The sequence below is a fragment of the Zootermopsis nevadensis genome, unplaced genomic scaffold, assembly GCF_977971745.1.
Source record: "Zootermopsis nevadensis isolate Lab colony 2312 unplaced genomic scaffold, Znev_1.0 Znev_ptg000016l, whole genome shotgun sequence".
NCBI classification, from domain to species: domain Eukaryota; kingdom Metazoa; phylum Arthropoda; class Insecta; order Blattodea; family Termopsidae; genus Zootermopsis; species Zootermopsis nevadensis.
The window spans coordinates 11,956,677-11,971,136 of NW_028259148.1; the positions used below are offsets into that span (position 1 = coordinate 11,956,677).

The following is a 14,460-nucleotide window of genomic DNA, read 5'->3' on the forward strand; positions in this document are numbered from 1 at the left end:
CTGGGATTCAGTACACGTACAAATCAACCTTTTTACTGTGTTTTACGTAAGTAAGGTTAAGGTTACTATCTTAGGCGGTGGCGTTCTTGTGTTATTCTCACAGGGTGAGACATAAGTATGTTTACAAACTTCGTGTGCGTGTTCCTGGATCAAAAACATGAGAAAAAAAATGTTCCTATGAACATGTGGTCGCAAACTTTCAAAATAATAACCAAAAATAAGTTTCAATGTACGCCTTTATTGCCAAATATAAGGACAGGGATGTTTATTTATAACAGATTCTCAAAGGTTGTTCCTCCATTCTCCACACATGTACGAGCACGACGTACACACGACTGACGAATTCGTTCGTACACTCCAGGGTTTCCTCGAATCATCTGGCACGCATTCAGTAAACGTTCCCACGGGTCGTCTTCAATGTTTATGTTGCATAAGCGACGGACTTCAAGGGACCCCACAGATAAAAGTCCGATGGAGTCAGGTCCGGTGACCTCGGTGGCCATGCTACTGGGCCACCACGCCCAATCCATCGCTGAGGGTACTTTTCATTGAGATGATATCTGACGCGATGGGAGAAGTCAGCTGGGGCTCTGTCGTGCATAAACCACATTTGTCTTCTTGTATTCAGTGGCACATCTTCAAGGAGACGTGACAAGTGTCTTCTTAAGAATCGCCGATATGAAGGTCCTCTTAGACGCGATCGAAGCATGTGTGGACCAATGAGCTCGTCGTCAACAATTCCTGCCGAAACGTTAATTGAAAATATTTGCTGGAAGCTGGATTCACTTTGATGTAAAGTCAATTCATTGAAAATTATTTTTGGCTATTATTTCGAAAATGAAACATTTGTTCATAGAAACATTTTGTTTCTAATTTTTGATCCTGGAACACGCACACAAAGTTTGTAAACATACTTTTGACTCATTCTGTAGTCTTGAATGTGTAGTGTCAAAATCGAGGGCAGTTTAATGAGAAATTGACTTTGATTCGTTTTAAAGCCCGCATTTGTGTAAAGCACGTAAATGCATTTGCATATAAAGTACTCGCTTGAGAGAAAGTAGAAATTGAATTCACGTGTCATGCGTTTCACAAAAACTTTAATAGAGGTTTGTGCCATCGAAAGCGTTGTCCAACTTCCTGCTGCCGTCTTGCGCGAAGTTCATAAAGTGAACGCATAATGACAGGTCGTGGCTACTGCCTGAGCTGACGATCGGTTTTCACGAGAGAGTGTTTGATGCCCAAGGCGAACTCTGTGGCCTTGCCCCCTTCCCGTGTAGCAATTAAAATCCGAAAAAGAATATTGTTCATTAACATGAATAAAAACTCTGCATTTATAATTACAGACTTAGTTTACATGATAACAAGTGTAATACGATGGTGGATGAACATTTTTATTGTTCTAAGCTTTCAAAAAACGCACTTTAAGAAATTTTGCATCAGAATTTTAGAATTTTACTTTGTATACGATACCAAGTATTGTTGGCACTATATTTTAAAGCCGCCAAAGCGAACTCTCATTTATTCCTTTCATTTATTTTTCTCTTGCTGTTTTAGAATTTTATTATATTCTGTTTTTAACGCATTCCCCTTTTAATTCAGTTTTGGCCCCCACTCCCAGTTTTACAATCCTACTTTGTCTAGGGGTTAACTCGGGTGTGCACAAATCTCATGTGTGGACGTCCATTTTGTTCCTAATCCTGTTATTTCGAAACCGAAGTTTTCGTTTGCCTGTCGCTTTTGCTAAGTATCGAAGCTAAGCCGTTGATTCTACGCATCTCTGCTTGTGGGAGGTTCCAAGATCGAATATCGCGAGGTACTTACCTTGATGGTCACGGTGGTCTAGCGGTTAGAGCGCTGGCCTTGTAATCCTGGGGTCTCGGGTTCGATTCCCGGCGGTGCCCGAATTTATAACTTGTGTTGGGCAAGGCCGTGGTCTACGCAACACGGAGTTTTCCTTCGTGGCATCCCAACAATTACTCCATTCACACACAGAAGAAGGCAATGGCAAACCACTTCTGGATCATCTGCCAAGAACGTATATGAACAGGTCCCAGTCCGAGAAAAGGATGGAAGGATTCTGTTCATATGGACCTGTCGTCAGACAGAACACTAAATAATAATAAGATGAGGTGGTCTAGCGGTTAGAACGCTGGCCTTGTAATCCTGGGGTCTCGGGTTCGATTCCCGGCGGTGCCCGAATTTATAACTTGTGTTGGGCAAGGCCGTGGTCTAGGCAACACGGAGTTTTCCTCCGTGGCATCCCAACAATTACTCCATTCACACACAGAAGAAGGCAATGGCAAACCACTTCTGGATCATCTGCCAAGAACGTATATGAACAGGTCCCAGTCCGAGAAAAGGATGGAAGGATCCTGTTCATATGGACCTGTCGTCAGACAGAACACTAAATAAATAAATAAATACACAACACAATCTAATGCCATCCTCGTATTTGCGAGTTTCACCGTTCTTTCTCCCAAACGAGGCTCTGGTAATCGAGTCACGGAAGAATTAGCATTACAAAAAGTAAATATGTCTCTCTACACGCCATGTAGGCACTTGGGGGAAGAGGATTATAACTCCCACTCAGTCTTAATCTGGATACTACTCGTAGATAGGGGTGAGTGGTCAGCATCACGCCCCGGCCGCGGTTAGCCCCCGGGAAATGACGTTGGTACCCATTGGATAAGAGGCTGGGTGGACCCCAGAGACTAGAGGAAAAATCCTCTGTCCAGGTCGTCCAAGCCACGTTCAATGACTATTCTACCTGAGCTATCCCGGATCCAAGAATAAATTTTACATTTCAGAAAATAACTTAAAATATTCTTAAGAATTTTGACGGTCGCGAATAACCAGTGGCGTTTAAATGAATCCACGGAACAGAATCATTTGAGAAGCAATTAGGACGCTCAGATAGTGAATAGATTACCCGAAGTTTGTGGAATCGGAAGGTTCTACACCGAGTTCAGGAGAACCGCCACCCGTCCCAAACCCAATTTTTCTAAGAATTATGAACCTCCTCATTCCAGTTTTCTGCATCCTCTCGTGACCTCATCCCCCCACGATTCAAATGTTCTCCTAAGCAACGTGTTCACAAATATCCTCAATATGTATGATTCCCTTTACGTGAGAGACCACGTTGCACACCCATACAAAACAACAGGCAAAATTATAGGGTTTTTTTTTTTTGTATTTTAATCTTTACATACTTCTCTTGTAAACAAACGAACGAAGATTGAGAACTCGTACATACTTAAATACATAGGGCGCAGATAAAGAAATGTTAAATTCCTGAGGGCAAGGAGGGTTTAAATCCCATATTCCCTTACGATAGAGTTTTGTGCAGTATTTGCAAAACACGCACGTGCAAGTCATGTCCGTTCGTACTTTCAAATTCCTGTCATGAAGAACTGATGACTCGCTGTATCTGTTCCGCTTGGTATATTCAGACAAGAATTGCGTAATTTGTAATTCTCTCTCTCTCTCTCTCTCTCTCTCTCTCTCTCTTGGAGGTAAACTACACGGCTGGGACGGAAAATAAAACACCATCCTGCAGCTTAATAACCTGTTACGCTGGTTTCTTCTCTCAAGGAATCCAACCAAAGTCCTTGCAGTCTTTAGAAGTATTTCTGTAAGACAAGAGCTGTCTTTTGGGTTAATGTTTTACCGTGATGCGAGAGTGCTTCAAAGTTCACGTTAAAACCACGACTTTTCTGTAAACAGGTTTGTGTCCATGGCAACTAGTCGTCAGTCTTGAGCCTCAAGAGTCTAATTGTAAGATAAATTTTCTTTTTATATAACGTAATAACTTAAAATCTCAGCCCGGAGATCGGCTTTCCTGTGTAAGATTTTGTTTTGTGGATTTTATTATACCGTAGAACCAAATTCAGTTAAGACCCGTGCCTTTCCAACTCAGTTTTTCCTATTCATTAAGCGCCCTATCATTCTCATTGGTCTAATAACAGCGTCTTTAATATATAACAAATAACACGAAATTCGGAATGTCTACTGAATGTAAATTTATAAAGAGACAGCCGATTCAGAAACGCATCGTTGGCTGTGAAATTACGATTCGTGATGTTTCCGGTTGAAGAGGTCAGGTTACGATATGAAATGTGTGCCGAGAAGGAAGGGTTCAGACAGAACGACGGTGTTCTTTCCATAGGTTAAATCGTTGTTGCAGTTAGGTTTGTACATAAGCCATTCTTGTTTGTATATCGGCGCATTAGTGTTTGGCCGGTGGAGAAGCTAGCGGAGCTGGCGGCCGAGCCTAGTCTGTGTGGCGCGGTCAGTGTATTTCTTTTGTTTGGGCGTTCAGTCCGAGACTCGCTCCTAGCCTTCCCCTTGAAAATTCCACCGGCCAAAAACCACTACGCCGACTATAAAGCATTTGATGTGTGTACAAAGTGTAGGAGTAAAACAGAAACTGGCTACTTCAGCAAAGATCACGTCTGAAACTAGAAAAAAGCTAAATGCAAGTGGATTTAGGTTGTTCGTTGCAACAGGTGGAAGGACACAAATGTCGTTGTGGGTGCTAGTTTAGTGTCTTGTAAGAAAACATCGTTACAGAGTAGTGTTATAGGTCTAATCAACAAGAGTGATGTATTCTGTGACCTGCTGTAATAAATTATACCCACTAATTTGTAAGCATACTTATAGTTGAAGGAATCACAGCAATTTCCGAACTGCACCCGACATCTCTAAACAAACACTTTTGAGATGAGTTCATTTTCCAATGTGTTTCTTCTCCTTAACAGTGAATATAATTGGCAATTTCCCACAAGAGAGGCGATGATGACGAACAGAAAGTAATATTGTAGTGCTTGTTCAGGAAATATCCAACGCAACTTATGATAAAGAATTTTATGCCAATCTTATCTGAGTCAGTTTTTTTTAACAAACTCGGTTCTCCGATTAGTTATAGCATTGATTTTGTGATGCCAAACTATTATAAAAACAGGCGTCCCATAAAAGTGTAAGCTCACAAGATTAATATTCTATATCATAAAGAATGAACACAGGAAACTCTTACGCTTAGAAAATGGTAAAGAAATCAAATTCGAAGTACTTAAAATTTCATATCCACACCAGTCGATACAAAAACTCTCAACGTTTTGTAAACACCCTGTAGCCGGTCGGGGCAGATCGCAGCTTCCGCTACGATGTGGCTGGTAGGGATTGTTGATCTACATATGCTGATCCCACATCACGCAGTCCAATTCTAGATTTTTTACAATTTGCTAAATTTCACACTTCTCTCAAATGCACCGCCATCTCTGCAGCTCCCAAATCGGTCTCCTTTCTCACTCGCTAACTTCTCAATCACCTCATTTCTTTCTACTCTAATGCGTTTTGGGGCCGAAATAACCCCTTTTTATACCGTTAGCACCCCTACGGTTGGACAATCACAATTTCCAGCTTTGCCCAAAAGAAAACGTAACATCAACTCCCATTGTTGTGGGTCCAGATTCGGTTCGAAGAACCTGCTCAGTCCCACAGATCCTCAGGATGTCTCTCCCACATCGCTAATGCGCGGCAAAACCCACTTAGGTTAAGAGCAGGTAACTCGTGTACAAGGGAATTTCCAAGGCCTCTCCGTTCCCACGTACTTCACGTCCCGCTATACCACTTAGAATCGGCTTTCCACTTCCGATCCCAAGCTTACAATATGCAAAAATATAAAGGAAATGCAAATGAATAACCTAACCTAACAAAATTGACAATACTTGGCTAATACAAAACCTTATGACCTAGTACACAGAAGTTGGGTTTCAGCAGACACCAGTAAAAGAGTTGACGAGCGGTTACAACTCCGCGAGTCACACGGCAGATTTCGATACGATAAATCGACTCGTCCCTAGTGATGTAAGCTGCAGTAGTTATGATTGGAATTTCTTGTACCAGACGAAAATCGATACTGGTTTGGTTAGTGGTACATTTAACGTCTTGAATTAGAATTAGTGGTACGCCTGCGAAAAAGAGTGAGGATCTACTACTCTCATTTGTTCATCGCTGGTTGACGCGGTGTCACCAAAGCTGTTATAAAAACCTATTTCTAGGTTAATTAAATATAAACTGTTCAGACATTTAATCAACTAACGGTTCCATTTTATCTTTTTCGATTTTCTTCACGTGTATACTTCGGGCTGTTTTCACAACGTCATTGACATTAAGACCCTGCACGCACGAGCGATTCGGGCCGCAGCGGTGTTTCTACCGCATTGATGGAACGCACTGTTTCAGTACGAAGCGAGCGCACGTGCGGTAGTTTTACCGCTGCGGTTTTTCTGCTTAATTTTCGATGCGGTGCGGTGGAACAGCCGCAGGGCGACCATTGTTTGTACGACCATGGTGTAACTGAACAGGAGAAAAGGCGGGCACTGTACAGTTCGGCCATATCGGAGTTCATTGACAAAACTAAAGAGAAACTGCGGATAGAAGTCTGTGAAACTCTACTCACAAACTCGAGTAAACTTTACAAGAAAATAAATTATAATTTCTTAGGTTACATACGCAGGTCCTCAAATAAGCTTTGAAATTGGGCTTTCAACAATCTTTGACTTACAAGTGGAGGGAATCAAAATTTATTTCTACGCTTTGCCCTTGTTCTTAGCAAAAAGAGCACACAGCGAGTCACAGCATAATCCATACCTCGACTTATCAGCCTAGAGCACACGGTAACTGTCTCCACAAAATCGAGCTCCCAACTGAAAGTTAAACGCAGACAATGTGTTTATTTCACCGTCCGTGCGCACAGCCAACAAGAATTTGCGGTTGCGGTAGTTTCACCGCTGCGGCAGAAAAACCGCTCGTTCGCGCTAGCCCTTAAATTTCATACCAGCATTGCTACTTTCCATTGTCGTTCACTGGAACTATAGTCGGCGCATTAGTTTTTGGCCGGTGGAGAAGCTAGCGGAGCTGGCGGCCGAGCCTAGTCTGTGTGGCACGGTCAGTGTATTTCTTTTGTTTGGGCGTTCTGTCCGAGACTCGCTCCTAGCCTTCCCCTTGAAAATTCCACCGGCCAAAAATGTTTTCTGAGAGGTGCTGTGTCCGCGCAAGGCAAAATACGAGTCACTAGCACGTGCGAACTCCACGATTTTGCAACTGTGCTGTACAGCCAAGGACACTTTCTTGTCATTTAGTTTTCCCCCTGATATTAACGGCGTCTGTAGCACTGTCCTCAGCGCTCATCTGTCTTGGTAAAATGTTTATTTATCGTATTCTATATGTGCGGTGAATTTCAAATCACAATTTTCTTCATTGCCTCTGCGTTGTTTTCAGGAGCAAACGAGCCATCCATTACATAAATGAAAACTTATTTCCGAATTCTGCTAGACGTCTATGTCGAATTACTGGAATCCGGCGTCGAACAATGCGCACAGGGCCACTAGTTTATCAGAACGTTTCTTCTGTGCCAACAGCGTAACTAGAACTGAGTAACGAGTGAGATTTTTCAAAAAATTATTTCAATCTAGAATATTAAGACAGCTGCCATGCATTTTGTAATGGGAACAACTGATGATTGAATTCGGTGTTGGGCAGGGCGAAGAGCATTATACGAACGGCTTTTACATAATTAATCTTGTCTCTCGTAGCGAAAGTGACGTCACATCCTTCGCCTCGTAGGGATTCAGAGTTAAAACCATATCTCTCAAGGCATTTAAAGTGGCCTGAAGTTCCTGCTAAATGTTGACCCGTAACAGCTGTAGGAAATCTCCCCAGACGTTATCTTAGCAAAGATATCTAACACACATTTAAAATGTATCACTTAACCTATGTAAATTCTTTCACTGCAGTCGGCACAATTTTCCATTGACTGAAAGATTATTCAGAAGTGTTTTACAATCGTCAGATACCGAAGAGAAAAGCTAGAATAATGGAACTGTACATCAACAAACTTGAAGAAAACCTGTGATTCAATTAGGGTGGCAGAATGTAAAACTAAAGAAATTCGGTATGTCAGTTAAACTAGTTAGGTTAATTAAAATGTGTTAAAATTATATCTGTAGTAAATTTTGAATTAACCAAAGCCCTCCACTGGTCTCTGTCCTGGGCCAACAAAATCCAGTCTCCTTCAACTCCTATCTCCCATAGTTCCCGCCTGAGATTATCTTCCCATCTACGTATAGGTCCCCCAGAGATCTCTTCCCCTCAGGCTTGCCAACCTCTTGTCCCATCCATGCGCGCTACATGCTCCGCCCATTACATAAGCATCTGTACTGATGAAGTCTCATCAATGTCAGGGAAGTATAACAGATTTGTAGTACAAATAAAACAAAGAAGTTTCTCTAAACATCCTTTGGACACAAAGCAGTATTCGCAGACAGGTTCTTGTGCTGAAATACGTATGTGAATGAAATTGAGGTTAAAATTGTACATTTCAATACATCATAACCAACAAAACTGCAGGATATTTCAAGCATTTTGTGAAGGAATGGGTAGTGTACACTGCTGTTCGTTGCGCTATGCCAAAGTCAGTTGGCTGCTGTGGGAGAAATCTTACATAATTTAGTTTCTTAGCCGGATTTGTGGACCAATTCGAGGAAGAAAACTTCCTAGCATGATATGTTACTTTATAATTTTCCACTTCTAAGGTGGACCATTGACAGTTTTCACGATGTATGGAGTTTATAATAAGAATACAGCACAATGAAAATTCAAAGATAACTTAGATCCCTACAATACCAAAGACTATTTAATAAAAGCAAATACTATAATTAATCTTTGGGAACAACAATTAATCAAAATGATATTCATGAGGAAGTTAGGAGGAGACTAAATTCTGGAAATGCTTGCTACTTCTCAGTTCAAAACATTTTGTCTTCCCGTCTGATTTCTAAGAACCTGAAAATTAAAGTATACAAAACAATAATTGGACCTGTTGTTTTGTATGGGTATGAAACATGGTCTCTCACTCTGAGGGAGGAACACAGATTGCAGGTGTTTGAGAATCGGGTGTTGAGGAGGATATTTGGGTGTAAGAGGGAAGATGATGGGGCGTGGAGAAAACTGCATAATGATGAGCTTAAAAATCTGTATATAAAATCTAAAACTTCTTGACGATGGTGAAGAGTCAATTGAATAAAAATTTACTTGGATATTATCCATCGTCTAGTAATAAAACGTAAAAAACGTAAAACGACGTTTCGGAGATGAGACTCTATCTCCGTCTTCAGGTTCCTACTCAGTTGGGCCCACTAGATAGAGCTAATCCCTATCTCCGGACAAATTAAAAAAGTGAAAGTCCCAGAATAAAAAGGCATAACTACACCATCCATCCGTGGGACGTAAAAAAGTAAATAGTAGAAATGGATGGTGTAGTTATGCCTTTTTATTCTGGGACTTTCACTTTTTTAATTTGTCCGGAGATAGGGATTAGCTCTATCTAGTGGGCCCAACTGAGTAGGAACCTGAAGACGGAGATAGAGTCTCATCTCCGAAACGTCGTTTTACGTTTTTTACGTTTTATTACTAGACGATGGATAATATCCAAGTAAATTTTTATTCAATTAAAAATCTGTACTCCTCCCCCAATATTGTCAGGGTGATTAAGTCGAGACGAATGAGATGGGCTGGGCATGTAGCACGCATGGATGGGACAAGAGGTGTGCACTGGGTGTTGGTCGGGAAGCCTCAAAGGAAGAGACTACTGAGGAGACCTAGACGTAGACGGGAGGATAATGTCAAGCTGGATCTATGGGAGATAGGAGTTGAAGGAAACTAGATTTTGTTGGCCCAGGACAGGGAACGGTGGAGGGCTTTGGTTAATTCGGTGATGAACATTTGGGTTCTATAAGCCATCTAGTCAGTTAGTTAAATGCCTTACTTATTTCCAGAATTTACTGTTTGAACTCAAACAGCAATACAACATATAAGGGACAGTATGTGTCTTTTAAAGCTTCTCTGCTTTTATGCTTAATATATTACACACATTTTCATAAAAAAGGCTTAGAAGACCATGTAATGATATTACAACCTATATTTCTGACATGGAATAGCACCACTAATAAATTATAGGTTATGTCAGACGTAAATTTACTGTCTGATTTACTTATTTGCTTCTACATTCACAAATTAACTATTATACATCAATGTACATGCATATGAAACAACTCCAAAACTATCATTCAACAATGAATTGAACTGAACTCAGCAGCAGTGGTTTCTGTTGTGGTTATAAATTGAAATCAAAACTGACTTTCATGATATAATGTAGTCCCTTCTGAGTTTATATTCACTACAAAGTCTTCAGATGTGTACATGAAACTGGGCTTAACTACTTCCTGCACTACCTTCATTATTCATCCCAACATCCATCTCATCCCACAGATGGTTCTTACAAAGTACCCATTTATTACATAGTCTTTCTTACTTTCTTTTGACAATGATGTTTTTTTTTTTGGGGGGGGCAGAATTTACAGCATAAAATTGCTTGTAATACACTAATGTTGCAGATGAGATTCTGCTGTTTGAGTTATAGTGATATAGATATTACCTCTGAAATTGAAGAAATGTGACTGTAATTATAGAAATAAAGTACTGATAGTACAACCATTACATCTGGTATATAGGAAAGAAAATTTTAGGTTAAATTATAAAATATAAATTATAGGTTAGGTTTGTTCAGTGTTGCTAGTCAGTACAGTTGAGTGAACTTGAGACCCATTAATCAGTAAATCCTATCTTACTGTCAATCTCAATATCACGTTACATATTTGTATTTATGGCTGACTCCCCATGGGGAAGCAATGATTATGTGAAATTTCACTATTAAAATTTTGTATAAGTTTGACATGATTAATTTGTTGATATCTGTGAATGACTAGCGTAGATGATTCAATTGCTGACTTAACCATGCAGTCTTTTCATTACTAGAATATTGGCTGCATTGACAGCAACATAGAGCTTTTTTGTTTCAAAAAGTAACTCTATCAAAGGACAGTGTTAATAAATTTGAACCTCATGACTAAGGTTATTCTTCATAGTTATGCTCCAGTTTACATCTTTGTTTCAGATCCACCTGCACCAGTTCTGAACAAATTTAAAAATGAAGAAGAATGATGATGGAAATTGTGCAGACTCTCAGGAGGAGAGAAATGTGGAATCGGCTGAATCTCTGAAGGCAAACTCTGAAAGTATTCTGATCAAAGCTAGGAGCAGATTTTCATTGCCCATAATTACAGCTTGGTGGAGAAACTACAGAAGAGATTTTCCTCCGAAAGATGAGATTGATGAGGATGGCGTTTATCAATGTATTAAACAAAAACACTCCGCGCTGGCAGAAGACATAGAGCTATCAAACAGTGTTGAGAGCGTATCTTCTCCGTCTTACTATACAAAAATATGCCAGCACACTCTGAAACAGAGGATTTTGGATGTTATGAAATCCAAAAGTTCTGGCAGTATTTACTATTTGGAAGACATTGAAAATGGGAAAATGACAGTTGAATGTGCAGAAAACATATTCAGCACAATTTCCACGATGGAAAGAAATATTATATTCCTATGGGCAGCTTTAAACAAAAGAGTTGAATTTCTTGAAATCCTGCACAAATTTGGAGTTGATATTCACTTCAGTGAACCCACAGAAGGTTTTACAGCCCTTCATCTTGCAGCCTTCAATGATAATGTGGATTGTACTATATTTCTTATATCATGTGGAGTCGATGTTAATTTCACACCTCGTAAATACACACCACTTGAAACTGCATGCTTTCATAATTCTTTCAGGGTTGCAAAATTGCTTTTGGACAATGGTGCAATAATAAATACTGCTAAGAAGGCCCAAAATAAAGAAACAGCTTACTATGGCTCGCCACTTTGTTCTGCAGTGAAAGCAAATGCTACTGAATGTTTGCAGCTGCTTTTAGAGGAAGGTGCTGAAATGAATTGTAAAGAAATGGGTGAAACTTCACCGTTACATATTGCTACTGAGATGGGCCACTTGCACTGTATGAAGATTCTTTTGGACAGTGGTTACGATCCAAATTTGGCCGCAACAGACACAAGAAACACCGCCCTTCACCTTGCAGCTGAAGGGGGCTTCAATGAATGTATCTCACTGCTGTTACATAATGGTGTGAATGCAGATGCAAGAAATTGTAAGGGGCAAACTGCATTACACTTAGCAGCGTATGCTCAGTCAGTGGAATGTGTTGACATTTTACTACAAAGAGGAGGCTGTAATCCAAACTCTCAGGATAATGAAAAGCGCACACCGCTTCACTCAGCAGTAGGAGGAGGTCTGAATGCATATGAGATAACTGACCTATTAATTAAACACGGGGCTGACGTTAATACTGGAGACATATTTGGCTATACTCCTCTTCATGTAGCTGCGTTGAATGAAAATACACAGTGCGTAAAATTATTGATAAGCAATGGTGCAGATGTTAGTGTAAAGACAAAAGGTGGTAACCCTGCACTTGGTATTATTGTTCGTAAGACACCGTTGGCACTTCCGGTGTTTTACAAAAAACTGGACACTGCAATATTAATGCATGATCCTGAAGTGTCATCAAAAAGAGAGGTAATACTGAAGCTAGATTTCAGAATTTTCCTGCAACATTGCCAAAAAGGAGAGATGAATTTCTTGAAAACATTTATTGATGAAGGGCAGAAAGAAATTCTGGAGCATCCAATATGCAAGGCATTCCTGCACATCAAGTGGGAAAAGATTCGTAAATATTATATAGCAAGACTTGTGCTGTACGGGATTTTAGTATTGAGTCTGACAGGATATGTCTTTACAGCTTTGTCTCATGACTGCTACAAGCATAACATTTACAATAAGTCTGTCTTGTGTCAAAATACATCCAGTATTCCCACTTTCATAAAGGACACGCCAATTCTGATGAATTTTCAATGGTGCTTCTTAATGGTCTTCACAGTATGTGAGGTAATTCGAAAGATCTGTACGTATGTAGGATGTTCAGGCTTACACAAACTATTCCATATAGACAACATCATTGAGTGGTTTGTCTTGATCAGTAACATCCTGATATCATATTTACTTATAAATGAAGATGATAAGTGGCAAAATCATGTCGCAGCTTTTGCAGTCCTCTTTGCATGGATCAATCTCATGCTCTTGCTAGGACAGCTGCCTGTCTTAGGATCATATATTGCCATGTACATTAAGGTGCAGAAGGCATTCGCCAAACTTTTCATAGCTTATGCATGCCTTCTGATTGGTTTCACTTTAAGTTTTTGTATTATTTTCCCTGATAAAAGGAACTTTGAGAACCCAGCATTTAGTTTTATACAAGTTATTGCTCTAATGATTGGTTCTGTGGATTATGACAGTCTTATCCTGAGGGACTCGCATTCAGAGTTTACATTGGTAGCCAGTGCTCATATTATATTTCTCATCTTTATGTTGTTTGTTACAATTATTATGATGAATTTACTAGTCGGAATTGCTGTGTGTGATATCCAGGGACTTGAAAAGACCGCAGGATTATCTAAACTCGTACGACAAACAAAACTCATTTCTGACATAGAATTATCATTATTTAGCAGCTGGTTGCCCAATTATATTCTGATGCTGATCCATCGTACAGCTTTAATTTCGCCTTCTGGTTATAGAGTTGTGTTGCAAGTGAAACCACTCAATCACCAAGAAAAGAGGCTGCCAAAAGACATACTGAAAGACGCTTATGAAATAGCTAAATCAAGAAAATGTGGTACACCTGTTCCTTCTGTAACTTCTCACATTCTTTCATTTATTGGAAATGAGCAAAACTCAGTTAAACATCTCCCAGATGAGTCAACACATGTCAAGAAATTGCAAAGGGAAGTAGAAAGAGGAACTACGGCTATTGCTAAGCTAACGGATGAAATCCAAGAACTGAAGTTAATGATCAGAGGTATTAAGATGGTGTCCTCACCCGACAGGATTTTATAAGCACCACATTTTTAATTCCTTTTCCCAGTATCCTTTTTTGTTTAAACAAATGTTCAACAATAAAATAACTTTCCTTTCTTAAAAAAAACCCTGTAATTTTGTGGGTAACAAAGACTCTGCCATAAATATATACTACATTACAAGGTGCAATTCAGTGTGCCTTTCTAACTTTAACAAATATAACCATGAATGTTAGATACAGCTACTGAAGTGATTTTATTTTCCAGACAATCATGTCCTAGTGTGGGACTATTTTTTTCCCCCTTCAACCTCTCAATGTCCACTAAAGGACGTAGGTCTCCCATTTGGGGATTTTAGCCATACACTACCACGCTGGCCAGTGCGGGTTAGTAGCGGACAAACATCCATGCCTTGAGTGGGACTCAAACACACGGTCGCAGCAGTCAGGCGTACGAGGATCATGACTCAGACCGCGTGGCTACTGCGGCCGGCTGGGGTTATGTAAATGAGCTCTGTTACTCTTTTCCTTAAGAAAGTGACTACATTTAGTAACAATAGGCGTAGTAGTAATCCATTACTTACAGCAATAAATA

At 40.0% G+C, this 14,460-nt stretch overlaps 1 protein-coding gene across 5 annotated transcripts; it reads left to right on the forward strand.

Moving 5' to 3' along the window:
• Positions 1-3,591: 3,591 nt before the first annotated feature.
• Positions 3,592-14,111, forward strand: LOC110835327 (transient receptor potential channel pyrexia). 5 transcript variants are annotated; one of them, XM_087349666.1, is made up of 3 exons: positions 3,592-3,774; positions 7,797-7,954; positions 11,015-14,111. In XM_087349666.1, exon 3 carries the CDS (start codon positions 11,048-11,050, stop codon positions 13,904-13,906), a length of 2,859 nt encoding a protein of 952 aa, XP_087205792.1. In that variant the 5' UTR covers positions 3,592-3,774; positions 7,797-7,954; positions 11,015-11,047; the 3' UTR covers positions 13,907-14,111. The 5 variants fall into 5 exon arrangements, with proteins under 5 accessions (XP_087205792.1, XP_087205794.1, XP_087205791.1 ...); XM_087349668.1 differs by having other exon boundaries at positions 3,592-3,723; XM_087349665.1 differs by lacking the exon at positions 7,797-7,954.
• The last annotated feature ends 349 nt before the right edge of the window (positions 14,112-14,460 follow it).